At 41.2% G+C, this 26,417-nt stretch overlaps 3 protein-coding genes across 5 annotated transcripts; 2 read left to right on the forward strand and 1 right to left on the reverse strand.

Annotated features, from left to right (window-relative positions):
* Positions 1 to 289: 289 nt before the first annotated feature.
* zgc:154093 (uncharacterized protein LOC777623 homolog) lies at positions 290 to 5,073 on the forward strand. The gene is made up of 2 exons (XM_052078205.1): positions 290 to 484; positions 3,484 to 5,073. The coding sequence occupies exon 2, from the start codon at positions 3,650 to 3,652 to the stop codon at positions 4,412 to 4,414; it is 765 nt and encodes a 254-aa protein (XP_051934165.1). The 5' UTR covers positions 290 to 484; positions 3,484 to 3,649; the 3' UTR covers positions 4,415 to 5,073.
* Positions 5,074 to 6,141: 1,068 nt separating this feature from the next.
* ercc2 (excision repair cross-complementation group 2) lies at positions 6,142 to 14,049 on the forward strand. The gene is made up of 23 exons (XM_052077625.1): positions 6,142 to 6,303; positions 6,471 to 6,570; positions 7,113 to 7,190; positions 7,261 to 7,323; positions 7,408 to 7,521; positions 7,900 to 8,016; positions 8,094 to 8,210; positions 8,980 to 9,103; positions 9,182 to 9,278; positions 9,409 to 9,542; positions 9,613 to 9,781; positions 9,885 to 10,003; positions 10,279 to 10,348; positions 10,584 to 10,653; positions 10,731 to 10,832; positions 11,083 to 11,146; positions 11,486 to 11,607; positions 11,695 to 11,787; positions 11,871 to 11,943; positions 12,400 to 12,470; positions 12,553 to 12,696; positions 12,866 to 13,009; positions 13,416 to 14,049. The coding sequence occupies exons 1-23, from the start codon at positions 6,299 to 6,301 to the stop codon at positions 13,506 to 13,508; spliced, it is 2,283 nt and encodes a 760-aa protein (XP_051933585.1). The 5' UTR covers positions 6,142 to 6,298; the 3' UTR covers positions 13,509 to 14,049.
* A 2,896-nt stretch (positions 14,050 to 16,945) lies between these two features.
* klc3 (kinesin light chain 3) lies at positions 16,946 to 23,446 on the reverse strand. Of its 3 annotated transcripts, XM_052078126.1 has the most exons (15): positions 23,409 to 23,438; positions 23,254 to 23,310; positions 22,129 to 22,363; positions 21,903 to 21,968; positions 21,654 to 21,821; positions 20,800 to 20,875; positions 20,570 to 20,721; positions 20,383 to 20,465; positions 20,170 to 20,257; positions 19,652 to 19,753; positions 19,226 to 19,399; positions 19,057 to 19,156; positions 18,727 to 18,901; positions 18,256 to 18,322; positions 16,946 to 18,179 (listed from the first exon to the last, which is right to left on the reverse strand). In XM_052078126.1, exons 3-15 carry the CDS (start codon positions 22,342 to 22,344, stop codon positions 18,099 to 18,101), a joined length of 1,548 nt encoding a protein of 515 aa, XP_051934086.1. In that variant the 5' UTR covers positions 22,345 to 22,363; positions 23,254 to 23,310; positions 23,409 to 23,438; the 3' UTR covers positions 16,946 to 18,098. The 3 variants fall into 3 exon arrangements, 2 of the variants coding, with proteins under 2 accessions (XP_051934086.1, XP_051934085.1); XM_052078125.1 differs by having other exon boundaries at positions 23,254 to 23,446; XR_007964328.1 differs by having other exon boundaries at positions 18,105 to 18,179; positions 18,709 to 18,901; positions 23,254 to 23,446.
* Between the last annotated feature and the right edge of the window lie 2,971 nt (positions 23,447 to 26,417).

Here is a 26,417-nt window from a genome sequence, read left to right on the forward strand (position 1 = left end):
CGCGAATCCTCTTAATCCACACGCCAGCACTTTGATTAGCATTTTGTGGCTCATCAAGTCGAAGGAAGACACACCGGAAGCCAACCTTGCATCGAAAAAACTGTCAAAGTAAAAGAATCAGACTAAAAGTTGATGTATGTCCTTATTTGTTGTCAATAGTCATTAAATACGTTTTATTTTTCATATAGTTGTTTTTATTGACACTTATTCGCCAAGAATCGTTTTCAACAATAGGAACTGAAGACAATTATTTTATTTTGAAAATAACTAATAGGATGTGTTTATTTCCATCACTTAACACTTCTTGGTGGCCACACGCTAGTTGTCTGGTCCACCGGAGGAGTGTCTACCGACAGTCTGTCTTCAAGAGGTTTACTGAAAGGTGGGCTCCGTTGCCGCCACCACGAAAACAACGTTTGCTTCAACGAAAGATGAAAATATGAAACGAAAGAGGATGGTTTTGGAACCACGCGTCCCTTTTTAGGTAAATATCAGCCACACACACGCCAGTCAAGAAGTGGGGGATTTCATTCTTAACTCAATATTATTATTAACATGAATAGCAAAAAAAGAAAAAGGATAAAAAAAGAAAAAAAAACGTCAGAGTAAACTGTGAACACGCTGTGACACGCCCTTTGCGAGCAGGAGGTGGTCCGCATCTAGCTTTAAAACCGCCTTAAAGCAATCTGTGTTGCATTTTTGCGACGGGGTCGCTTTTGAACGCACGTGAAGATGTTGGTGGAGATAAAAACTCCTGGTGACATCAGAAAAGTGTGCGTGTGTGTTTGCGTGTGTGTGTGCGCGTGTGTGCGCGCGTGTGTGTGCGTGTGCGTGTGTGCGCGTGTGTTTGTGTGTGTGCGCGTGTGTGCGCAAGTGTTTGTGTGTGTGCGTGCGTGGGATTGTGTACGCGCGTGTTGTGCGTGAGTGTGTGTGTGTGCGCGTGTGTGTGTGTGCAGAAGAATATTTTTGTTTTTTTTGTTTTTAAAGTTTAAAACTAAGACCAACGAATTATGGACGCCGCTACTCCCCGTGATTTTTTGGACGTTGTTTTAAACATTGTATTCGTGATTTTAACTGCTTGTTGTAAGGTGTCCTTGAGTTTCTAGAAAGGCGCCCACAAATAAAATTTATTATTATTATTATAAATTTGTCTACTTTTGAAATGTGACTAGCAAGAACTACGTAATAGCAACCGTGACAGTTTAGATGAGACGAGTCGCTCATGACGTCTGTCCTGCGTGAGTTACTCTCGTGACATCACCTTCAAGGGTCCCTGAGTGGGACACAAACATACACAACAGCAGCAGTGCAGAAGAGGTAGATGCCAAGCTAAAGTCCTTGGCTGTGTTCAAATCACTCCTGATCTACAACATTGGACCCCCCCACATGTTTGTGGTTTGGCACCCGCTGATTCACCTCTTCGCAAATTTTTTTTCAATTACTATTTTTTCTTAATCTTTTTCTCTCTCTCTCTCTCTCTCTCTCTCTCTCTCTCTCTCTCTCTCTCTCTCTTTCTTTCTACTCTACTGTCTGTACTGTAAAAATGTTATTATTGTTCTATTTGACAATATATTGATAGCTTTGTATGATTGGTCACTTTGTAACCTATAACATTTCAGAAAATGAGGAAAACCAATCTTTGCCCTGAGTCCCACTCCGTCACAAAATTTCGTAGGAATATTTATCCTCATCCTCCAGGTAGTACTTTATGCTTCTCAATATTATTATTTCACTGTAATTGGCTGCTTTTCTGAAGAATCACTTGCTGCTAGCATATCCGGAGCTCGCTGAGATGATGTAAAAACGGAGTATTGATCCAAAAAAGACAAGAGTTTTTGACTGATAAGCTTTAATGGCAGTCACCTGGAACAAAATCAGAAAGTAGCTAGTAATTTACCAGAAATATGGAAAAAGAGGAGATTCATTACATAGCTTCGATAAGCATGAATAATGTACCATGCACACCGGTGGTTTTGTGTCTTTCAACATGTCCCAATGCACAGTAATTCTACTTTATAAAACCAATTTATTTCTTAACATTGTCTTTTCACAATTCATCCCTATTTCGTAATTAAGGACATGGAGTAAAAGTTTCCAAACACATTTCCAAAGTACCCAATTTTGGTGCCAAGTGCTTTTTGGAAAGAAGTTGTCATGGTAGTCTGAAGAACTGTTAAATCAAGCAACAAAAAAAGACAATCGGTGCTCTCATGCGTTCCTTCATGTGTGTGCATCTTAAGTAGAGGATGATAAGCAAGTCAACAGCTAAAAGAACGGGGTTGGGGGGGGGCGTATGGTCTTGGCGCTAAAAAGGATGCTTAGAACAGAACCAGATGTCGCAGAGATGACATCACCAGGTGTTGGAATGCTTGTTTGTTTGTGAACACAGTCAGAAAAAAACTGAAAAATCCTTTCAAGTTAAGCTTTTTCGTCAGCTGAAATGCGTACGTCTCTTAAAAGTTCAGCAGTTGACCACTGTTGATGATAAAAGGCACAAGCAATTAGTCTTAACTTTCATGGTGAATTTGATGTCACTTGAAGTTTCATTTGCATGCAACTCTGTGTTATGTAACATTCTTATGCTCAAAAGAAAAAGCTAAATGCTTTGTATGTGAAATCACTTCCTTTCTTTTTTTCCCCTAGATGACTACTTTTTAAATATGGCCACAAAAAAAGCCAATAAAAAGCAAAACTCATGCATGCGATGAGTTAATTCCTAGATACGAATGTATATGATCTTTATTGTGTACTTAATGAAGTGGCTAGTGAATGTACAGTATGTGTGGCTTTCCAAATGCAGTTAGTGCAATTCTCCGGACTGTTACACGCAACACAGATAAAACTGTGTGTGAGTGTGAACATTCACAGGGGCGCTTCACATGCCATCGTCATGACGACACAGACTGAAAAGTCACTGACTGATTGTAACTTGGCCAAGCCACAATTACTGTACATTAGCTAACTGAGGACGATTGTTGGGCTGCTTTTGAAGGAATCCTACTACCAATGTACAGTAAATCTACTAAAATGTAATAAATTAATAAAAATAAATAATAAAAAAATGTATTTAATAATGCAGACATTATTCACACCTTCCAAACCGCTTGATCCTCACTAGGGTCGCGGGTGTGCTGGAGCCTATCTCAGCTGTCTGCGGTCAGTAGGCGGGGCACACCCTGAATCGGTTGCCAGCCAATCACAGGGCACACAGAAACGAACAACCATTCGCTCTCACACTCACACCTAGGGACAATGGAGAGTGTTCAATCAGCCTGCCACGCATGTTTTTGGAATGTGGGAGGAAACCGGAGCACCCGGAGAAAACCCACGCAGGCCCGGGGAGAGCATGCAAACTCCACACAGGGAGGCCGGAGCTGGAATCGAACCCTGTACCTCTGCACTGTGAAGCCGACGTGCTAACCACTGGACTACCGGGCCGCCCTGCAGACATTATTAAATACATATTATTTTCTCTCTGCTCAGATTCAAGAAGAAGACGAAAAAGTCACCCAGAGCCCTTTGCGCCGCCCTGGGTGTGGAAGTGTCTTCCTGGACCATTTGGACGCCATCGTGGTGGTGTCTCCGACATCTTCCGAGCACGCCCGATTGGTCCGAGGTATCCGGTGGAGGCGACGAGTCGCCCCGCAGGATGCCCGCCAAGACCCCCATGTACCTGAAGACCACCACACCCAAACGAGGCAAAAAGGCCAAACTGCGTGACATGCTGTCTGGTGATATGATCAGCCCCCCGCTGGGCGACGTGCGCCACAGCGCCCATGTGGGGCCGCAAGGCGAGCAGGACATGTTTGGAGACGTGAGCTTCCTAAGGGGGAAAATGGACATGTTACCGGCGCGTAACGGCGACGCTCGCTCGCGTAGCGTGGACGAACGCCACGGAGACGTGTCCGCCACCTCGGACTACTCCTACAATGGATTCCACTACCAGCCCTCATCCTCTGGCTTGTTGAAGAACACCATCTCCATGCCCGTGTTCATCGCCCACGAGCAAGCGCCGCCCAAACCGCCGCGCCTGCACCTGGATGATGCCAAACAACGGCACTTACAGCCTGCTGACAAGCAGCAAGGACAGTTTACCTCGGAGAACAGCGGCCGGGACATCTCCCTGTCCCCCTCCCTCCACCGACTGGTGCCCTCATCCGGATCCTTCTCTGAGGTGTCATCGGAGGAGTCGGTGTTGGACGCATGCATGCCACTAGATGAGCAGCGAGGCCTCAGTCTGGACTCGGACGCCGGTCTGAGCAACGAGGACCTGCGCAGCGATTCGCCGTGCGGACTGTTCCTGCGATCGGACTCCGCGGCAGACTTGGACCTGGATCTGGGGCCCTCCATCCTGGATGACGTGCTGAGGATCATGGACCGTTACAAGGATGTGGATCACCGATGCGAGCTTTGAGCAAATGGAAGATAAGGTGGACAATAAGGCCTTTTACTGAGTCAATGTACTGAAATCCTGACAACATGGCGGACATTTTGGATACAGCACTTCCATAAAGTAATTAAAAACTGTTTCCACATTTTATGTTACAGCTTTATTGCAAAATGTATCAAATGTATGATTGTTCTTCAAAGTCTGCACATATGATCCTAAAATGACCAAGTGAAAAGTTACCTTTTTTTATTTTTGCAATTTTGTAAAAGGTAAATGTGGTAAAAATGAAGTGCTGTGAATGAAAAACGCGTCACTTTTCTTCCATTGCTTTATTCTAAATTTTATTCAATTTTCCTCAGAATTCCTAGGCACAATACCCCATATGACGTGAACATATTTTTTTTTCAAATTTATGTTGAACTAAAGGCAGAAAACTTTGTTGTACAACACGTTTGAATAGTATGCACAATGCTTCACTTTATTTTTTTCCCACATTTTATTTACAGCCTTATTTCAAATTTTTCACACCCTTTAAAATTCTACACACACCATCCTGTAAGGACAATATGGAAATATTTGTTTCAAAATTTTCCAAATGTATTGTATAAAATTTGAAGTCTAATTTTGTGCTTCATGGGAAAAAAAGATGGAAGGGGTTGATAATGTTTCAAGGGTCTTAAAAATCACAAAAAAAATAAACAAAATCACATTGGGCTTTGGTGCATCCCGTGGCATTTTTTTTTAAATACCTGAACCCAAATTTCCAGAAATCTTTCATTTTGTCATTATGGAGTGTTATGTGTAGAATTTTGAGTGGTAACAGGCTACAACAAAACATTGAAACATTAAAGTGCTGTGAATACTTTGCGGATGCTTTGTGTTTTTGCTCTGTGGTAACAGGCAGGCTCAGGCTGGTCCTCAAGAGCTTTATAGCAGCAATCTTCAATACCCATTAGTGTCATTTTATCTCACGTGACGTCCAAAATCACGCAAACGGTTAACAAACGCTGTCTGTATAATAGGAGACATCGGCATTTTTTCCACAATTTAAGACTGTCAGAATTTAAGGTGTTTTACTATGACGTTTGTGGCATGCTTTTGTCCAACTATTCCAATGATTTACACATCCTTCATAAGCCTGTTTTGAGGTCATGGCTCATACAAAGGAGTCACTGCTCAAAAATCGTTGTCATATTATTTATATTTATTTTCTGTCCAAATTGGCCTCTAACATCAGTAATATATAACTTGATATGTGTCTCAGAAGCTAATGGGAAACTGCTTTTACGTAGCTAACTACAAATGTAGAGCGCTTCTTGTCCAACTGGTTTTGACTGACACATAAGTCTCTTGTTCCATACGTCATGCATGCTGTGTACATTTCTGTGAATATATCAATAAAAGTCAATTGTGAATCAAAAGAGTCTGATGTGGGTTTCATCATATGAACGTGAGTAGATTATCCTGTATTATTTGTATTAGGTGCAGTATAATTTATGAACATGTCTTCTTAAGATCATTACCTTTGAAAAGTGAAGATAGTCTTTAATAATTACAATTGAACCCACGGTCAGTAAACAAGTAAAATGCTTGTTTAAAACCCCTTAACAAAAAGTCATCAAGAAGAAATTCCATTCAAAAAATAAATACGTTTTTAAAAGGAACATTTACTTTGACGAATAAAAATGCAATGTTGTAAGCAATACAGTACTGTACTGTATTTGTAGTCCTATGCTCCACTAGGTGACAGTATACCAAATTTACGTCGTCATTTAACAAAGCGAAGAAGAAGGCACCTGCGTATCCACTGTCCAGCTTTCTCCTCACAACAAATTTGTCCAATGTCCATGAAAGCTTGTTAACGCATGAAGTGAGAAAGAGTAACAGAAGGGAAGACATTTAGGAACGATGAAGTGAGTATTCCGTGTGGTTAATATTGACCTTATTCTACTTGAAGACAGACTGCCGGCTGCTACGTCCTAGTTGTGTCATTTAGCTTCGCGTGCGAAACTCGAAGCTAGCGTGACTAGATTGACTTGGATTGACTCATGTTTTCATTTCAATGTTCATATTATTTCAGGCTCAACATCGACGGTCTGTTGGTGTATTTCCCCTATGATTACATCTATCCTGAACAATACTCGTACATGCTGGAGCTCAAGAGGACGCTCGATGCTAAGGTGGGCAAAGCACATAAGCATATTCTAAGGATTTCATAGCAAAAGGTTGGATTTATATGTCGTAGCGCCTCTCAAGGGACCCTCAACAGTAAGTAACGGGGCTAGTTAAAATTTATTTCTTGTACAGTAGCAAGTAAAAGTTTGTGAACCCCTTTTAATGACCTGGAGTTACTGTTGAAATTGGTCATGAAATACGATTCGTGTAATGCAGAATGAGTCAAACAACGTAAAATAATAGTCATTACTAAATATTACTATTTGCATTAATTATGTAATGGCATGTTTTAATTTGACACACCAGGTAAACAGTTGGCATGGTTGGGAAAAAAACCTCATGCTGACTTCACCCAGGTGTCAGGAGTCAGCCGGGGGATGTAGGTGTTGGTTAAAGCTGTCATGCCCTAGCAAATTGCCGGTTTTGAGTTTGTTGTACCCTTGTGGATTGCTGTCATTGAAATAATGACCATTTGGTTCCCTTGGTCAGCAATGGTAAGACCAGTAATCGAACAAGAAAAATTGTGTTTGTCTTCTTGCACTTTCAGGGACATGGCGTCCTGGAGATGCCGTCCGGAACTGGCAAGACCATCTCACTGTTGTCACTAATTGTTGCGTACCAGAGGGTGAGTTTGACCCAGTGTTTATGTTCTGGTTCTGTTCCTTGCCTGAGAACATCTTCTGCTTTCTCCTTAGGCGTTTCCTCTGGAAATCACCAAACTCATCTACTGCTCCAGAACAGTCCCTGAGATTGAGAAGGTGACTCAAATCAAACCCCCCAAGATGCGCACATGCAGTATGAGATGATACACTTCTGGCTCACTTTTTTGATGGTGCGTCAAGGTGGTGGAGGAGCTGAGGAAGCTGATGGAGTTTTATTCCAAGGAGACAGGGGAGAGAAACAACTTCCTGGCTCTGGCACTCTCCTCCCGCAAGAACCTCTGTATTCACCCAGAGGTGAGCCGGTTTTTATTTATTTATTTTAAATAAAGTAATGTAAATGAGTTTTTATTTACTTTTTTAAATCTGATTCATTCATCTGTTAATTGACAGATTAATTTAGAATTAAAATAGGATTTTCCTTCTGGGGATGTAATTGTCATATATTAAATTATTTTCTCAATAATTTTAAACTATTAAAATGTCAATTGGTAATTAGTGTTCCAAGTAGGTCATGATGTTGATATGATGTCATGAGTCATTGTATTTGAACCTATTTCATCTTTTTAAAATTTTTCTATTTTTTAATTGTTTACCAATCAAAATTCACACTTAATTTGTATTTTTTCCCCTCATTACAATGATTTGAAATACCTTTATATATTGCTGTTTCAGGTGAGCAGCCTGCGTTTCGGAAAGGAGGTGGACAGTAAATGTCACAGTCTGACAGCGTCGTACGTTCGCGCCCAACGTCATAGCAACCCCGACCAGCCCGTCTGTCACTTTTACGAGGTAAACCCTACACCGCATGCTTACCTCCACTTCCTGCTCGACGAGAGCTGAACAAAGTTCTCCACTGTGCCCACCAGGAGTTTGACGCGGTGGGCCGGCAAGTGCCGCTTCCCGCTGGCATCTACAACCTAGACGACCTGAAGGACTTTGGCCGGAAGAAAGGATGGTGTCCCTACTATCTAGCACGCTACTCGGTACAAACAAAAAGTGGAAACATGATGTCGACCTACTTTTATGATAACACTTTCACACTGAGATATTGTGAAATAACCACTTTAGAGCTGAAACAGATTTTTACTCGACTCTTTTCAACTTTATTTTATAGAGCATTTTAAAAACAGCCATAATTGCATACACAGTGTACATGGAGTAAGATCAGACATGCAAAAACAAAAAGACTTAAAACAATACATTAATAAAAACGGTAAACAGCAAAATAATACTAAAACAATGCCAAGTCTTATTATGAGTCTAAAACCGTAGAATAAAAATGTGTTTTAAGAAAAGTTTTTAAAAATGGACCTGCCTAACTTGTAACAGGAGTTCATTCGAAAGAGAGGGAGCGGCAACGGAAAAGGTCCGATCCCTTCTGATCCTCCGCTTAGTTTTCAGTCGCGTCTAGTCTGCTGACCTGAGGCACAAGGGCAGGTGCAAAGAGCTCAAGAGAGCTAAGGTGGGGCGAGGCCATTTAATGATTTCGGAACAAATAAAAGATTCTTAAAATGAACTCGAAAATGTTCAAGGAGCCAGTTAAGACAGGACAGAATTAGTGGCATGCAAGATGGAACCCAGCAGCAGCAAATACAATGAAAAAAAGCTGGGACCTCAATTGAATGCTCCAGAACTACATACACCAGTCACACAGAACCCCGGAAAGGCAGGATATTGTCGCGACAATGCTGTAAACACGAGTTCCTTGGTTGGAGATCACAACAGCATCCATGTTTGTGTTGCTGCGGTCAGATCCTGCATGCTAATATTGTGGTGTACAGCTACCACTACCTGCTGGATCCCAAGATAGCAGACCTGGTGTCCAAGGAGCTAGCCAAGCAGTCTGTGGTGGTCTTTGATGAGGCGCACAACATCGGTGAGTGTCACTTTGCTCTGTTCGGACTACAGCTGAAATTCCATACATCACTTATGGAGCGTTTCCCATTGTCGGTAGACAATGTGTGCATCGACTCCATGAGCGTCAACATCACCAGGCGGACGCTGGATCGTTGCCAGGGTAATGTCGACATGTTGCAGAACACCATACACAAGTAAGAACATGTCTGACATATCTTTTAGTTTGAGGAGGAACTAAAAGTTCCCGGTACTTGGAAATGCAGTTATGAGTTCAGGGACAATTAAGGATCTAAGTTGAGATCATCAGCTTTTTGCCTTTGACAGCATCAAAGAGACTGATGCTGCCAAACTGAAGGAGGAATATCGACGCCTGGTGGAAGGCTTGAAGGAAGCCAATGTGGCGCGAGAGACAGACGTCTACCTCGCCAATCCCGTGCTGCCGGACGAGATCCTAAAAGGTAGAAGAACGCCCCTGGCATGAATATTATAAACTTTCCGATTGACTGATTGTTTGGATGATGGTTACAGAGGCCATTCCGGGCACCATCCGGACCGCAGAGCACTTTGTGGGCTTCCTGAGGCGCTTCATGGAGTACTTGAAGTCCCGCCTGAGGGTGCAGCACGTGGTCCAGGAGAGCGCCCCGCAGTTCCTCAAAGACATCTTTGACAAAGTCTGCATCGACCGCAAGCCTCTCAGGTCCCCACCACCACCATCACTTATCACTTATCACTTATCACGTGTCACATGTCCTGAGACATGTGACACGTGGCCTCACTCCCGATTGAACGGCGTCTCGCAGGTTTTGCGCCGAGCGTCTGCAGTCGCTATTACGGACGCTCGAGATCACAGACATTGCTGACTTCTCCGCCGTCACGCTCATCTCGAACTTTGCCACGCTGGTTAGCACATACAGCCAAGGTGCGATTGCCGATGGGATCCCGACCGCCTTTTTATTTCAAGTGTTCATATTTATGTGTGTGACATAAAATTTCTGAAGTGTCTTTATTTATACTCTAAAGAGCCTCAATTTAAATCTAAAAGTACCTCCAGTTTGATTCAACGTTAAGCTCTGATTTTGGTTTAAAATTCCCACTGACTGTGGTTAAAAAAAAATCCTTTTTGAGTCCATAGTTCCTCGGTTTTAATTCAAAACAATCTTTATTTTGCACTAAATGTAACCTTTCACCTCAAAGGTTTCACAATCATCATTGAGCCCTTTGAAGACAGAACGCCGACCATCGCCAACCCCGTGTTGCACTTCAGGTATGTGGCCCTTCAGTTTTGCATTTTGCAGGGGAATTATATCATTTGAAACTTTTGGTGGTTAATTGTTTAAGTCTTATCTTGTAGAGCACTAAATATGAGGAAATATTTAAATTTTTGAGAAAAATATACAGTATATTTTTCTTTTTTAGGCATTTTTTTTCTTTGGGGTGGGGGTGGGGGTAGAAAAAAATAATCATGTTTCAAAACATACAATATGATCTCTGACCCTCAGCTGCATGGACCCGTCCATCGCCATCAAACCTGTCTTTCAAAGGTTCCAGTCGGTCATCATCACGTCGGGGGTAAGTCCTCCGGCCTCCGCGTACGGGTTTTGCCCTGTCTGCAACCCTTCACCATCTCCCATGTTTGTTCTGGCCAGACGTTGTCTCCGCTGGACATTTACCCTCGCATCCTGGATTTCCGGCCTGTCACCATGGCGTCTTTCACCATGACACTGGCGCGAACCTGTCTCTGCCCGCTGGTGTGTGTGCCTTAAAAGTTTTCAGAGAAGGTGCACTCGATTGTCTTGGCCACCTGTCCAACAAAATTAAATATTACTAATTGTATTTTGCGTGAATGCGCTACCTATTTTGTGTCCACATGTTTGAATAACGTGCCTGGAGATGATCATTTTATGTTTGCATGATATCTGCAGTGAAGTCGCAGTTTTGCCCCTATGTCACTTCCATCATCCTGACTCGTTTCACCTTTCCATTTTCCTATTTTTCCAGATTGTTGGGCGAGGAAACGACCAGGTGGCTCTGAGCTCCAAGTTTGAGACGAGAGAAGATTTTGGTGAGTAGAAAACAGCACTCCCAACATCTTGGAAATATTAGGGGATTTTTTTCCGGGTCAAATTGAGATGATTTTACATTTCAACTATTTATTATACTAAAATACAAAAAAAAGTATGAATACACTTTGATTAGATTATGTATGAAAAAGTAAGTGTGTGTGTGTGTGTGTGTGCCTGCGTGCAGTTCAACAGCAAAATAACTGAACTTCAACTTGGCTAAATGTGGCCCTGCTAAATGGTATTTGAAAATTTTCTTGAGCAGTGCCATTGACACATTTAAGTAAATTGAACCTCCAAACTTCATATACAGAAAAATTCAAATGGATTTTTTTTTCTAGCTGTGATCCGTAACTATGGCAACCTGCTCCTGGAGATGTCCGCTGTGGTTCCTGATGGCATCGTGGCATTTTTCACCAGCTACGTCTACATGGAGAACATTGTGGCGTCCTGGTACGAGCAGGTCAGCGTTTTGTTTCCTCGCAAGCTCTCTGTTAGCATCAGACTCGCGTAGCAACTACACATAGTTTTTATTTTTAAATGCTCTCAGGGAATTCTGGAGAACATTCAGAAGAACAAGCTGATCTTCATCGAGACGCAGGATGCCGCAGAGACCAGCATGGCGCTGGAGAAGTATCAGGAGGTGATGATGTCCTTGTCCAAGTCAGGATTTTAAGGAGCTTTGCCCATCACATTTTTCCTCCTCTTCTCTCTTTCTCTTGACAGGCGTGTGAGAATGGCAGAGGAGCCATCCTGTTGTCGGTGGCGCGGGGGAAAGTGTCAGAGGGGATCGATTTTGGTAAATGTGGGGAAAAAAATTGTCATTGTGTTGCTTCAAATTACAATTTCCTGATAAACTAGTACAGGGAAAAAAAGTCTGCCAGCCATTTTAGATCATTTTAATATTTTCTTCTTCTTTAAAAAAAATATATTATTTTATTATTTTTTATTAAATATTATATTCATTATTTAATGTTTTCAGACGTTTGTGTGTAGACTTAAACACACACACCATGTCTTGAAATTGCTGAAAAGTTAATTTTTAAGGTCTTTTTTATGTTCAAGTTCTATTTTAAGGAAGGGTTGTTCTTTCAAGAAAATGTTTGTTCTTTGTGGGGGGGGGTTGTTTTGTTTTTACACTTTGAGGACTTTTTCTATGAAAGGAGAAATCTTATGAAAATAGAACTGTAACCTTATGAGAAAAAGTGAATACATTGCATGTCAAATATTCAGTAACTGTTTTGTTTGTGATCAGTGCACCACTTTGGGCGAGCGGTCATCATGTTTGGCGTTCCGTACGTTTACACACAGAGCCGCATTCTCAAGGTAACAGATCTCCTCCTTCGCCCCTGTGTTGTGAACACGCTTAATTTCTACTTGGATGATGTGACTGCGTGCCATTGCATAGGCCCGTCTGGAGTACCTGCGTGACCAGTTCCAGATCCGCGAGAACGACTTTCTCACCTTCGACGCCATGCGACACGCCGCGCAGTGCGTCGGCCGAGCCATCCGAGGAAAGACCGACTATGGACTCATGATTTTTGCTGACAAGGTAATTTGGGGTTTTGTTTATGTCAAGTGGCATCAGTTTCAATTTTGTACTGCTGCTGTAACATGGATACTGTTTGGGATTATTTTGAGCGAGCTAGATCATGCCCACTAAAGATTAGTTTGAATTTTTTTATTTCTGGTTTGTGATGGCCATCCTCTTCCTATGGCAGCGTTACGCCCGAGCGGACAAGCGCGGGAAGCTTCCTCGCTGGATCCAAGAGCACATTAACGATGGCAGCCTCAACCTCACTGTGGATGAGACCATTCAGCTGTCCAAGCATTTCCTCAGACAGATGGCTCAGCCCTTCAGACAGGTCAAACTCAAACATAGCCTACCATAAACTCCCGTTTTTAGACGCCACCTGACCTCATATTGAACAGTCGCCATAGAGGAAATTCCATAATAAAGAGATTTTTAGGCATTTTTTTCTTCAGTTGTACCAGTCTCACATGCTTTAAACACACCTCTACTTACTAAGTCACATTAACATCTGTTCTCATTCTCACTCATCTGTTCAGTTCTCCACCTGAGTGGCTAACCTTGCTAAGATGTTCGTCACTCTCAGTTAAAGTTTTCTGCAACGCCGACACATCAAACAAATGAAGCAAAAATGTTCAAACGTATTCCGGTCATGATTAACTGTTCACATGAGTACTTCTCGCCAGCTACTCAAGACATTTGGTATCGCTAACCGTTCTGTGTCAAACCCTGCTGTACAGGAGGACCAGCTGGGCTTGTCTCTACTGACGCTGGAGCAGCTGCAGTCGGAAGAGATGCTGAAGAAGATCGCACAGATGGCTCATCAGAGCTAAAAGTGCTCCCGGTCGACTCCCAACAATCATGGCAATGTTGTTAGTGCAAACCAGTGATAACACGTGATTGGAAAGTCACTCTTTGGATCGTCTGTTGTACAGACATTGATGTACTTAAACTGGTCATGTGATGTTTTATGTATAGATAGCTTATCATTTCGTCTTTTTCCAGTTACACCAGGGGTCACTGACACAGTTAAGTGCCTTTTAATTTTCTTGTCAGATTAACTCAGTCATCATGGAAAATGGAGCAGCTCCTATTGTAAGAAGCGAAATATTTCTGCGTATACCAGTTCAATGGTACCATTTTTCTTGTCCCCCACACTGATAATTACAATTGTTCCTTTGCATTGTTTTGATAATGTGTATATAGTCTGATGTTCAGTCACATTGAACAAATTGCATGTCCCTGAAACTGCGTCTACCCTGTCATTATTGGATAATTGAACATGTTTTCAGTGAAATTCTGTCGTTACAAGCGTAACATGTCCACTCTGTCATTGTGACATTTCTATTGATTAAAAAAAAAAAAAATCAGAAATTTGAAATGTATTTGTTGTACAGTAAAGTCAGCTTGCTTACTGAATCAAATGCCTGAGCAACACGATTATATAACGGCTGAAAAATACAACCATGTATATATCGTGAGGCGTTTTTATCGGGGAAAAAAAACAACCATATATAGTAAGGCATTTTTAGCTGGAAAAAACGACCGTGTATCGTAATGCGTTTTTAGCCGAAAAAAACAACCATGTATAGTAAACAATTTTTTGATGAAGGAAACGACCATGTGTAGTAACGAGTTTTTAGCCGAAAAAAACGACCATGTATAGTAAGCCATTTTTTTGATGAAGAAAACGACCATGTGTAGTAAGGCGTTTTTAGCTGGAAAAAAACGACCCTTTGTAGTAAGGCAATTTAGCTGGTAAAAAACGACCATGTATTGTAAGGCATTTTTAGCCGAAAAAAACGACCATGTAAAGGCGTTTTTAGCCGAAAAAAACCCGACCACGTATAGTAAGGTGTTTTTAGATGAAAAAAGCGACAATGTATAGTAAGGCGTTTTTAGCTGGAAAAAACGACCCTTTATAGTAAGGCATTTTAGCCGGAAAAAACGACCATGTAAAGTAAGGCGTTTTTAGACGAAATAAACGACCATGTAAAGTAAGGCGTTTTTAGACGAAATAAACGACCATGTAAAGTAAGGCGTTTTTAGACGAAATAAACGACCATGTATAGTAAGCCATTTTTTGATGAAGAAAACAACCATGTGTCGTAAGGCGTTTTTAATTGAAAAAAAACGACCATGTATAGTAAGGCATTTTTAGCTGGTAAACGACCATGTAAAGTAAGGCGTTTTTAGACGAAATAAACGACCATGTAAAGTAAGGCGTTTTTAGCCGGAAAAAAAACGACCATGTATAGTAAGGCGTTTTTAGACGAAAAAAAACGACCATGTATAGTAAGGCGTTTTTAGATGAAGAAAATGACTATGTGACCATGTAAGGCGTTTTTAGCCGAAAAAAACCCGACCACGTATAGTAAGGCGTTTTTAGATGAAAAAAGCGACCATTTATAGTAAGGCGTTTTTCTGACGAAAAAAAACGACCATGTATAGTAAGGCGTTTTTAGCTGGAAAAAACGACCCTTTATAGTAAGGCATTTTTAGCCGGAAAAAACGACCATGTAAAGTAAGGCGTTTTTAGCCGAAAAAAACTACCATGTATAGTAAGGCATTTTTAGCCGAAAAAAAGACCATGTATAGTAAGGCGTTTTTAGCCGAAAAAAAACGACCATGTATAGTAAGGCGTTTTTAGCCGAAAAAAACGACCATGGATATTATGGCGTTTTTAGCCGAAAATACGCCCATGTATAGTAAGGCATTTTTTCGCTGGATAAAAACAACCATGTATAGTAAGACATTTTTAGCTAGAAAAAAAACGACCATGTATAGTAAGCCATTTTTAGCCGAAAAAACCAACCATGTATCTAGTAAGGCGTTTTTAGCCGAAAAAAAACTGACCATGTATAGTAAGGCGTTTTTAGCCGGAAAAAAAACGACCATGTATAGTAAGGCGTTTTTAGACGAAAAAAAACGACCATGTATAGTAAGGCGTTTTTAGCTGGAAAAAAACCGACCATGTATGGTCAGGCGTTTTTAGCTGGAAAAAAACGACCATGTATAGTAAGGCATTTTTTCGCTGGATAAAAACGACCATGTATAGTAAGGCGTTTTTTTTCTGAAAAAAAAATGACCATGTATAGTAAGTCATTTTTAGCTAGAAAAAAAACGACCATGTATAGTAAGGCGTTTTTAGATGAAAAAAGCGACCATGTATAGTAAGGCGTTTTTCTGACGAAAAAAAACGACCATGTAAAGTAAGGCGTTTTTAGACGAAATAAACGACCATGTAAAGTAAGGCGTTTTTAGACGAAATAAACGACCATGTAAAGTAAGGCGTTTTTAGACGAAATAAACGACCATGTATAGTAAGCCATTTTTAGCCAAAGAAAATGACCATTTATAGTAAGGCGTTTTTAGCTGGAAAAAAACCGACCATGTATAGTCAGGCGTTTTTAGCTGGAAAAAAACGACCATGTATAGTAAGGCATTTTTTCGCTGGATAAAAACGACCATGTATAGTAAGGCGTTTTTTTTATGAAAAAAAAATGACCATGTATAGTAAGTCATTTTTAGCTAGAAAAAAAACGACCATGTATAGTAAGGCGTTTTTAGACGAAATAAACGACCATGTATAGTAAGGCGTTTTTAGCCGGAAAAAAAACGACCAAGTATAGTAAGGCGTTTTTAGCTGGAAAAAAACGACCATGTATAGTAAGCCATTTTTTGATGAAGAAAACGACCATGTGTAGTAAGGCGTTTTTAGCTGAAAAAAAACGGCCATGTATAGTAAGGCGTTTTTCTGATGAAAAAAAACGACCATGTATAGTAAGGCGTTTTTAGCCCAAAAAAACCCCGAACATGTATCGTAAGTCGTTTTTAGCCGGAAAAAAAACGACCATGTATAGTAAAGCGTTTTTAGCTGGAAAAAACGACCATGTATAGTAAGGTGTTTTTAGCTGAAAAAAAAAACAATCATGTAAAGTAAGGCGTCTTTAGCCCAAAAAAACGACCATGTATAGTAAGGCGTTTTTTGCAAAAAAAAAAGGACCATGTGTAGTGAAGTGTTTTTAGCCGAAAAAAACTACCATCTTCAAATCCCTCCTCAAAACTTGTATTCTTTGGCATTCGACTCAACATGACTTAGAATTGTTTCTTGGTTTTACTGTTAGGTGCTTTCTTACGGATTTGTTTTACTGTTCATTATATTTGTTAAATTGCTCCATAAATCAAATGCCTGAGCGACACAACGGTTATGTAACATCACCTTTAAAATATAAGCCAATGTGTGAAACAAAAACCAAAAAACTCCTGAAACACTAAAATATGTTGATCTTTATTTCAACTTCCCATCTAGTTATTCCGATACCAACTGACTAAAATGAGTATCTATAGAAATATATGCAACCAATGTGATATTTTACACCACAGCAAAATCTACATTCAAGATTGTAAAAGCAAAACAGCAAGTAAAAAAAGCCAAAATGAATGAAAACTTAAAATTTCAATGAGAGTAGAAAGGTGAGTGTCAATATATAAATAGTTATTTCAAAAATCCTGCGGCATCTCATGCCAAACTATGAAATAATCAGAGTTCCACTTCCAGTGCAGCTGAAATTAAATAGTTTCTATAGGGCCAGTTCTTGATTTGCTACAGTTTAATATGTGCAATAAGCTTCCAAGAGTTAAATAAAAGTCAGTTCCATCGGTCGTGTTGGGGGAAACACAATCGTTCCATGTACTGTAAACAAACCATGTCGCAGATGATAAATGATGAAAATACTTTGTGATTTCAAGGCAAAAAATGCATTAGACTTATTCGTCGGAATGTAAAACTTTTTCTGGAAATGTATGTTCATATTGAGGTGGAAGTTATTCATAAATTCAAGAAATCATGTGAACTGGAATGCAAGTTTGTCAAATAGTCAAATGATTGCCGAAGACGGTGTCATTAGGAGGACAGGCCACTAAATGGTGATGCAGAAACGCCACACACTTAGTTTTATCCACCTGTTGAGCTTAGCTTATATCGTAGAAGCACAACTCGCCTCAATAACATTAGTGTTCATCCGCCATTTTTTTTTGTACTTTGTAGGTCAACGGCCCCCCTATTATCTTTTGAGGCCTAAAAATCATATTGGCATGTAAACAAACGTTTTTTTCCCCTCATGAAAATAGATGCCTCCCTTGCATGCAAAGTTTAACAGAACCCAGCAAAAGGGGTTGTTGTGTGATTTACAACTCAAGACGGCAACGTCCAGATAATTTAATTGTGTGGCATAGGAAAAGAAAGAATGGTGTCAAGCAGGAAAATGGAATCCTTTCAAGCATTTTTATCTCAGTTACGACTCTGATGCTACCTCTGAAAGTGCATTTTTGGCCCATTTTGTGACATTTCGACAGAATAGCGACATGGGGGGAAGCAGGAAAAAAAAATCCTGTCTGTATAAACGGGGCGTTTGTGACGCTTAACTGGGTCCGAGTGATCCTCGCCTGTTGAGGTTCTGTGTACTGGAGCTGAGTCCTCGATGGTCCATCAGGCAGCGCGACTGAGCCACAAGAGCAAAACAAAATGTTGCCAAGGCCCGCGTCAACAACTTCCATTTTGGGACGGCATTAGCTCACCTGGCCGCCGTCCTGACTTTCTCCGCCGCTGATGTTGAGCACGTTGAGTGAGTTGGCTCTTTTCATCCTGAAAACAGGAATTCACATGACAACATTCGCTGAGCGTGCACTCTTCTTTTGTTCACATTCACACCTGCTTACCCAGCGTAGTATTTACTCTACTGTCAATTTTGTCAGTTACCTTGGGAAAGTGACTTAGTTACTTCACTGATGACTTGTTTTGAAAAGTAACTCAGGATACGAATGAATTTATTCGTTACTTTCAGCAGACGCCGACAAAACAGCTGAAGAAAACGACAAGTGGTTTTGCCAATACCTTATATTGGAAGTGCACTTTTACAGCTATGTGAATCTCTGTTTTTATTTAACAATAGTTTCAAGGGAGCCAACGACACTTATTGGTTATCATTGAGACGGACAATACTCCTGACTATTGTTGCTGCCTTTACTTACAGACGAGCATTACTTTACCCAGCATTCCTCGGAGTGGCTTCCTCCACATCGACACCCTTGAGCTTGCGCACCAGCTTCTCGCTGCTTCGCCGTATGGACTCTCGCAGCTTGGTGAAAGAGCCACTTCGCCTCAGCGGGCCATCCTGATGCCCGGATTGGTCGCTGCCGCCCGACCAGCTGGGCCGGGCATCGCCTGGAACGACGGAAGAGGGTGAAGAAAAGATTGGATGTTATGACAGCAAGCCTTGATTAAAAATAACTAAATACCACTGTCTCTTCTCCCCTTTCCATTTTAGTCACCTGAGGATAGTTTGCAATCCTGGTCGTCATAGTAACGTTTCCGCTTACCTTCCACAGATCCAAACTCCTTCTCATGCGCTCGGGTGAGAATCTCCTTGTAGAGCGCTTCGGCTTGGCGGTACTTGCCCTGCTTGAGGTAACAAGAGGCCTGACAGGAAGAAGACAAAGTTGAAAAAGAGGAGCCTGCGGTCGCACAACGGCATGGCTTGGGGCATACCAGGTTGTTTTTGGTCTTGGCCACGTTGGCATCGTCGGGTCCCAGCTTGCTCTGATAGATGTGCAGAGCTCGCTCATAGTAGCGCTCCACTTCCTGGTACTTTCCCTGGTTCTGACACAGCAGTGCCAAGTTGTTCAGCTGCTTGGCCACGTCAGGGTGCTCTGTGCCCAGTACCTGGCAAACCACGCAAGGTACAACTTGGGCCGTTAACACGTGGTCGTTCCAGTTTAATTTTTTTTTCCACCAGACAACTATTGTTGCACTGCTGACATTAGTCAGGAGAATCGCCAAAAAATTATGAACAGACAAAAAAATGGTAAAAATACAAAAAATATGAGGAGGAAAACCAAAATATTAGAACATTTTAATATTGATGCAGAAATATGTTTTAAAAAATATTTCACAACAAGATTGAAAACAGTTGACCTTCTCGCGGATCTGCAGCGCTCGCTTGCACAGCGGCTCAGCTTCTGTGTATTTGCCTCGCTTCCCATAAAGCACCGCCAGGTTGTTGAGTGTGGCCGCCACCTACAAACACACACAAAAACACGCATTCAAACGTGTGTGTGTGAGGGTGTGGGTGTGAAAAACGACCATGTATAGTAAGGCGATTTCATCGGAAAAAAAAAAACGAACATGTTTTTTAAGGCATTTTTAGCCGAAAAAAACGATCATGTATATAGTAAGACGTTTTTAGCCGAAAAAAAACGGCCATCTTTAAAGCCCTCCTCAAAACTCACTTGTATTCTTTGGCGTTCGACTCAGCATGACTTAGATTTGTTCTTGATTTTACTGTTCGGTGCTTTCTACCGTCTTTGTTAAAGGTTTTTTTTTACTGTTTATTGTACATGTTAAATTGCTCCATGTACAGCACTTTGTATGCAGCGATGGCTGTTCGAAAATGCTCTATAAATACAATGGAATTGTGTTTGTGTCCAACTTACAGCCGGATGGTCCACTCCCAGTGTTTTCTCCCTGATGGCCAGCGCGTCATTTAGCAAGTTGGCAGCTTCTTTGTATTTGTTTTGGTCTCTAAATATACAAAAGAGGGTACAAATGTATTTTTTATTTTTTAACACATTTTTCATTTGAAGGGCAAAAAGTTTAAAGTAAAAAGTTACTGAAGAATATTGTGTTGCCAAAGTTACCGTCCTCACCTATACACCAGTGCCAGAATGTTCAACATGGTGGCCACGTCAGGGTGGGTGTGGCCCGACGACTTCTCCAAGTCTTCTAAGGCCTGGGGAGGATTTCAAGTTTCGGCCACATGATATGTCTCCGTCACATTCAGGCGATTATGCGACCCGTGCCATTTCCGATACGTTGGCAGCAGGGAGCGCTCACCTGTTTGCAAAGGGGCACGGCGACCTCGTATCGTCCCTGCGAGGCGTACTGGATGACGAGGTTATGGAGCGTCCGGAGGCGAGCGGGAATCTCGTAGCCTCCTTGTTGGGCTGCCGCTGCCGCACTGCTGTGGTGATGCTGCGACGTCGACACTGACACCACACATTATGCGCATATTTTCAGGTCATTTACATTATTCGGTTTATTTTGCGCGTGTGTGAGTCTTATACTTTGTGATGACTCCTCAGCCTCGCCAGGGAAAAGGTAATCCAAAGACTCCTTGTTGGAAGATGTGTTCTTGTCATCCTGGAAATATTAGACAAAAAGTACATGACTCTTATGACAAATTGAAACTAAAAGTACTAGTTAAAATATTAGCTAAAAAATTGAAAATATTTAGAAACATAATAATACTAAACAAAAATGTGACTATGGCAACATGTTATCTTTGTGTATTTTTTTTAAATAATTTTTATTTATATACTTTTTCATCTACTTCTCCCTTTCATAATTTTGCTGCTGTAAATTGGAAATTGTGAGGCAAATATATATATATATATATATATATATATATATATATATATATATACACACACACACACACACACACACACACACACACATATTCATATATAAAATATAAAGGAAATACTAGACCGAAAATAAATAACGTTAGATGGAAATAAACATTATACCTCAAATCAACACATAAATAGATAAATGGGCAGAATAATTTTTTAAATAGTTGATGGAAACATTGAAACATTTTGGTTGGAAAGTTAATGAATAATGGAACAAAAATAGGAGCAAAGAAAATGCTAGACATGAGCAACGATACACAACTCTAAGACACAAACATTAGGCGAAACAAAAAAATTGGGTGGAAAATACAACTGAAGAATCAATAAATTGTGTTTCTTCTTTGACCATTAGTTTGCTGTTGTGGCACCCAATGTATGAGAAAAAGTGCTAAACACACAATTTTTTTCTGAGCAGTCCAATTAACCATCTGAAGTGTAATCGCACTTTTTGTTTGCACCCTGCGAGTGCATGCTAAGTGTGCCCGCTGGGTGTGCTGTCTCACCTGCGGCGGTGCCTCCTCCTGGTCGTACTTGCGCATGGAGGCCATGAACTGCAGATGCTTATTGTGTTCTTCTAGCGTGACCAGATCCTGCTCGCGCTCCTGCAGACGTTGCTGGGTGCCCGCCAGCTCGTCGCGCAGCCACTGGTTCTCCTGACACAGGCGGCGCACCTTTAAATGGACGCCAAAACAAATGGAATCAACCTCCTCTTGGTCCTCCTTCTACCTACATCCGAAACTCGGCAGTCTCACCTGCGCTCGCAGCTTCTGCTTCTCGGCCTCCAGAGAACCCAAATGAGCCGACAGTGCCATCATCACCTGATCGCACAACACACAAACTAAGTACCGCAAGGTAGCGTTGCAGCTCGTTCTTCTCTCTGTTCTGTCTGTGTGTCCCCCATGAAACTACATACTGTTAAATTAAACTAGGTCATCGTTTTGCTTGCTTGTTTTGTTTGCTTTTTGTGTCAGACTCAACCTGTGCTTCACTGAGTCCCAGTTCGATCCTGTCCAGCGACTGTCGTATGATGCCACTCTTCTCACGCTCCACGCTGCAGTCGCTTTCAACCATCATTTCGGCACTCTGGGACGTCCCCTGCAGGCTCTCCAGCAGGCTGCGATTCTCTCCTCGCAGCGCCTCCAGCCCAGCGATCACCTGCTGCGTGCTGCACAGGATCTCCTCCGCCGACAACATGGCCGGACCTCCTCGCGCGCTACAGAAAGAATGTACCACAAACGCAATCAAATGAAAACCATAAATTGTGTTTTCAATTTAAAATTCCTTGATAGACTCTGAAAATATATAAAATATATAAAATATTGACTCATGAGGTGCTCTAGGTGATATAAACATGCTGTCCAAACATTATCAGATGGTCAAACAAAAACCTTTGCATATGTTACAAACTTTGTGGGTGGGTGATAAAAAAATTGACATGACTGGTTAGCACGTTTGTCTCACGGTGCGTAGGTGGATTCGATTCCAACCCCGGCTTGTACGCGTGTCTTGCGATCGGCTGGCAACCAGTTCAAGGTGTACCCCAACTACTGCCCAAAGACACGCCTGCAACCATCGTGAGGATAAGCGGCTCGGAAATTGGATGGATGCATAACAATTATGATAAAGTTAAAATCAACTTGGATGTTACAAGACAACATATTTATTTAAAAAAAATGTTCTGGGGGCGGGGGGAATACGTCATTTTTAAAAATGTAAATACTGTATGTTGAGTTGCAAATGAAATACTATTTAATACAAGTTTAAGATCAGAAGACATATTACTATCAAAAAAATATCACATCGTGTGTATATTTTAAAAAATATCACACCGTGTGTATTTTTTAAACAGAAATAGTCAGTGGAAAAAAATACATGTTAGAAAATGTTGATACATTCGCGAAATGGGCAGTAGGCCCGCGAACAATAAGTATAATTCGCACATAAATCTCCCAACTCGGACACTTCGAGTTGTTTATGGGCCAAACGAAGTGAGGCTTGCAGTAGAATAAGCAACATATGTTAACATTTGCGAGCTTGCAGCAAAGGTAAACAAACACAAAGACGGTTCATTTCCACTCCCACTCCAAGTTATTTTTAGCCTACCTGCTAAGTCTACACTCCGTCGGGATCTCGTCTGGTTGAGTGCCCTGCAAGGAGGTGCTGTTTTTATATTAAGGTGAATATTATTTATGATTTAGTGTGCATTTTCACCCGGTTTATGTGATGCCGAGAAGCTTATTGGTCTTAAAAAGTGATACAAGTGTCAATGATCCACCTGCAACCTCCTCATACAGAACTAGCAGTAGTTTTATAGCACAATCAGGCACCAACTTCCGCCTACGAACGTGACGTCATAAAAGTAAACGTTTTGACGGCACGACACAACACAGAAAAATAACGTTGTAATTAAAATGTTTCACTTTATTCAACATATTATTTCTTTAATTGTGAGTTATACAATTTATGTAGAATAAACCTTCAAAAAAAAGAGCAGTACACGTTAAACTCCGTTTAGACTGGAGGGATAAACTGCTAACTTCCTGTGTTTCCTCCCTTCGCTTCGTGACTGAAGGAGCTTACCTGATCCCATTTTCCCAGCATCCTCTGCAGCTAAACGTCGTCACCTGGATGCTGTTTCTGTCGAATATCATAATTGTGAGAAATAAAATGTTAAAATTTGGTTTAATGACTGCTTCTCTGTGATTCGCCTGCACACTACTTGATTCATTGTTAAGGGTGCTGCGAGTCAGCAAAGATCAGTCAGAAGCAAGCGATATATTTTGTAATCGTTTACGTTTTTAAATTTGTTTTCCTGAATATTTTTCCTTCCGTTCTTAAATGTATTGTTTTGTATCATTCAACAAAAAAACCCGAAAATAATTCCCAAAAGCTGAATTTTTTGGATAAAACTAGGAAAAAAACTTCAGAAAAACAAACAAAGAAATTAGATAAATTCATGAACAAGATTTTTTTTTCACGAAATGGAAAAAAATACTTTGAAAAACAGAAAAAATTTACAAATACTCAAAAATAAATTACCCAGAAATCTTTTTATTTTTGTTTGTTTTCTCACGTGAAAACTGACTAGTGTTACAGTTCAATCAAATAAGAAAAAAATCTGGTTATTAAACATGCAATTGTGTATGTATGAGTGCGCCTTTTTAATCATAGTGTAATTCATTGGGATTGAGGAAAGTATTATTTTTACTTACGCATATTTAGTGAGCAGCTTAAACAGCCAATCCACTAAAGAATGTGAGCAGATTGTAGTTAAAGTTACATTGTACAGCAAAATATCGTGTGCGTGCATGTGTGTGTGCGCGTGCGTGTGTGTGTGTGCATTTGTGAAAGAGAGAGTGTGGTAGGGTCATACCCAGGGACAGCTGAGTCAACGCAATCCAATCGCGGTTCTGGCCGAGGAGGCACCACTAAAATAGTCCGAGTGTAAAATTTGAACTGGTGTGACTTGATCAGTTCGTTCAGTTAGTGTTTCATGAAAAAAAAATCCATATGAAAAACAACAACAACATCAACAACAACAAAATCAACAACACAACTGTTATGATAAAAAACACAAGTGCAGATTCAGCTGTGAACATGGCGATGGCAACGATATATGACGCGGCGTTGGTACGTGACAAGTACGTCCATACAAATACCTTGCATGACTACCAAGACCAGTAAAACGTGACACCACAGGGGCCGCTGCGGTGGAAAGACTAGGAAGTCATGGATGACATGCAGAAAAGGGAGGCAACTCAAACATAATGTGTTTATTAGTCATGTGTAGGTGTGAGAAAGGCATCCTTTTTTTTGTTTTTTTACATTTTCCAACGTTCACTTCAACAACACTTCTAGGAAATTACAATATCCCATCACTAGTGAGCTTTGTTTCCAACAGGCCCTCGGACTATATATCTACTTGTCGATGGTTTTGCAGGAACCATATTGGTGACCCCTTCAATAATGTGCATTCAATGAGTAGACTGCATAAATGTATGCATTCAAGTGGTGTAGCATACTGTACTACGGTATGTTGCATGTTTCAGCGTTACGTGCCGTAATGTTGCGCAACATAATGCCCTGTATGAAACATTGTATGCATTAATGGTTTGGACCATGAGCTTATGTCCTACAATGTTCTGTACCATAATGTTGTATGTCATAATAACGTTGCCATAGTGGTCTGTAGCATGCAGTTGTTTTCAGTCATGTCATGGAGTACAATTCTGTAAGTATTCATGTTATGAACCGTTGTGCATCAAAATGCGGCATCCATTGATCTTGTTCACCATCAAGTTGTTTGCCCTCATGTTGCATACATGAATGTGAGTACTGATTGACACAGTGTCGCTGCTTATATAACTGCCCTTGTGGGCAGCTGTGGCGCTGTGAGGGGTCGGGACAGGGCGGTGTAGTGTGTGTGTGTGTGTGTTAGGTGGATGCTGATCCAGTGTGCATCTAAAGTGGGAAACTGGATCTGTGCCACAGTAGCATATGATCAAGGGAGCACGCACACACACACCAGACATGACCCGAGTCCTATTGATAGTCTTATAAAAGTCAGCGTGAAATACTTGCTGTCAATACATACACACGTTATATTGAAAAGTTGCTTGTATGAGCCAGTGCTATGGAGTTGTCTGGCAACAAGCTGTCGCGTTTAATTTAGGGAGCGACACGGAGGCCTGTTTCGGTGAAACAAGAGACCACGGGAGGATTTAGTACCTGATGCTCATGTGCAGCACAAACCGATGTCTTTTGCTGCGACACAAGGCACACACTTTTCAAAAACTACTTTGGCCCCATGTTAACATTTTATTTGCTTATTTTAGAACAGGATCTCACTCGGTGGCGTCTCTAGTGAAGCATCCAACATCTAGCATGATCTCAGTATGATTAAATAAGCTTCAGGCAGATGACTGAGGTTTAGCAAATTAGCAGCCGGTGCTAACGCTAGCGGCGCTTTGAGAGCGATTGGAGCAAAGTTTCACATTACAAGAGGGGGGCATTTTCGGAAGTTCACCCGGTGAATCCCCCACCCCAAAGCATCAGTCTTCAGTCATGTGATCTGTTCCATGTCTCAAGAAGCTGGTGTTGAGTTTCACTGAGAGATGGTATCGAGCTAATAATGCACAGAAAATTCCTGACTAGTTGCCAAAATGTTAGCAACAGCTCAAGTATTACATAGGGCACACACTGGAAATTAAAGCAAAAACAAAACATCCCAAATACATGAGGAAACGTGTTACAGGCCAAAGGAAACC

This window comes from Hippocampus zosterae, chromosome 10 (assembly GCF_025434085.1).
Source record: "Hippocampus zosterae strain Florida chromosome 10, ASM2543408v3, whole genome shotgun sequence".
Taxonomy (NCBI): domain Eukaryota; kingdom Metazoa; phylum Chordata; class Actinopteri; order Syngnathiformes; family Syngnathidae; genus Hippocampus; species Hippocampus zosterae.

Bases quoted from the DNA above. Each gene is read 5' to 3' on its own strand.
- zgc:154093 (XM_052078205.1), top strand. From the start codon at position 3,650: ATGCCCGCCAAGACCCCCATGTACCTGAAGACCACCACACCCAAACGA.
- ercc2 (XM_052077625.1), top strand. The intron at 10,004-10,278 runs GTGCGATTGCCG...TTCACCTCAAAG, and splicing joins GGTTAGCACATACAGCCAAG to GTTTCACAATCATCATTGAG. The intron at 12,471-12,552 runs GTAACAGATCTC...GCCATTGCATAG, and splicing joins CACAGAGCCGCATTCTCAAG to GCCCGTCTGGAGTACCTGCG.
- klc3 (XM_052078125.1), bottom strand. From the start codon at position 22,344: ATGTTGTCGGCGGAGGAGATCCTGTGCAGCACGCAGCAGGTGATCGCT. The intron at 20,876-21,653 runs GTGAGACAGCAC...TAATATTTCCAG, and splicing joins AGGAGGAGGCACCGCCGCAG to GATGACAAGAACACATCTTC. The intron at 19,400-19,651 runs GTCAACTGTTTT...GTGGTTTGCCAG, and splicing joins CGCTGCAGATCCGCGAGAAG to GTACTGGGCACAGAGCACCC.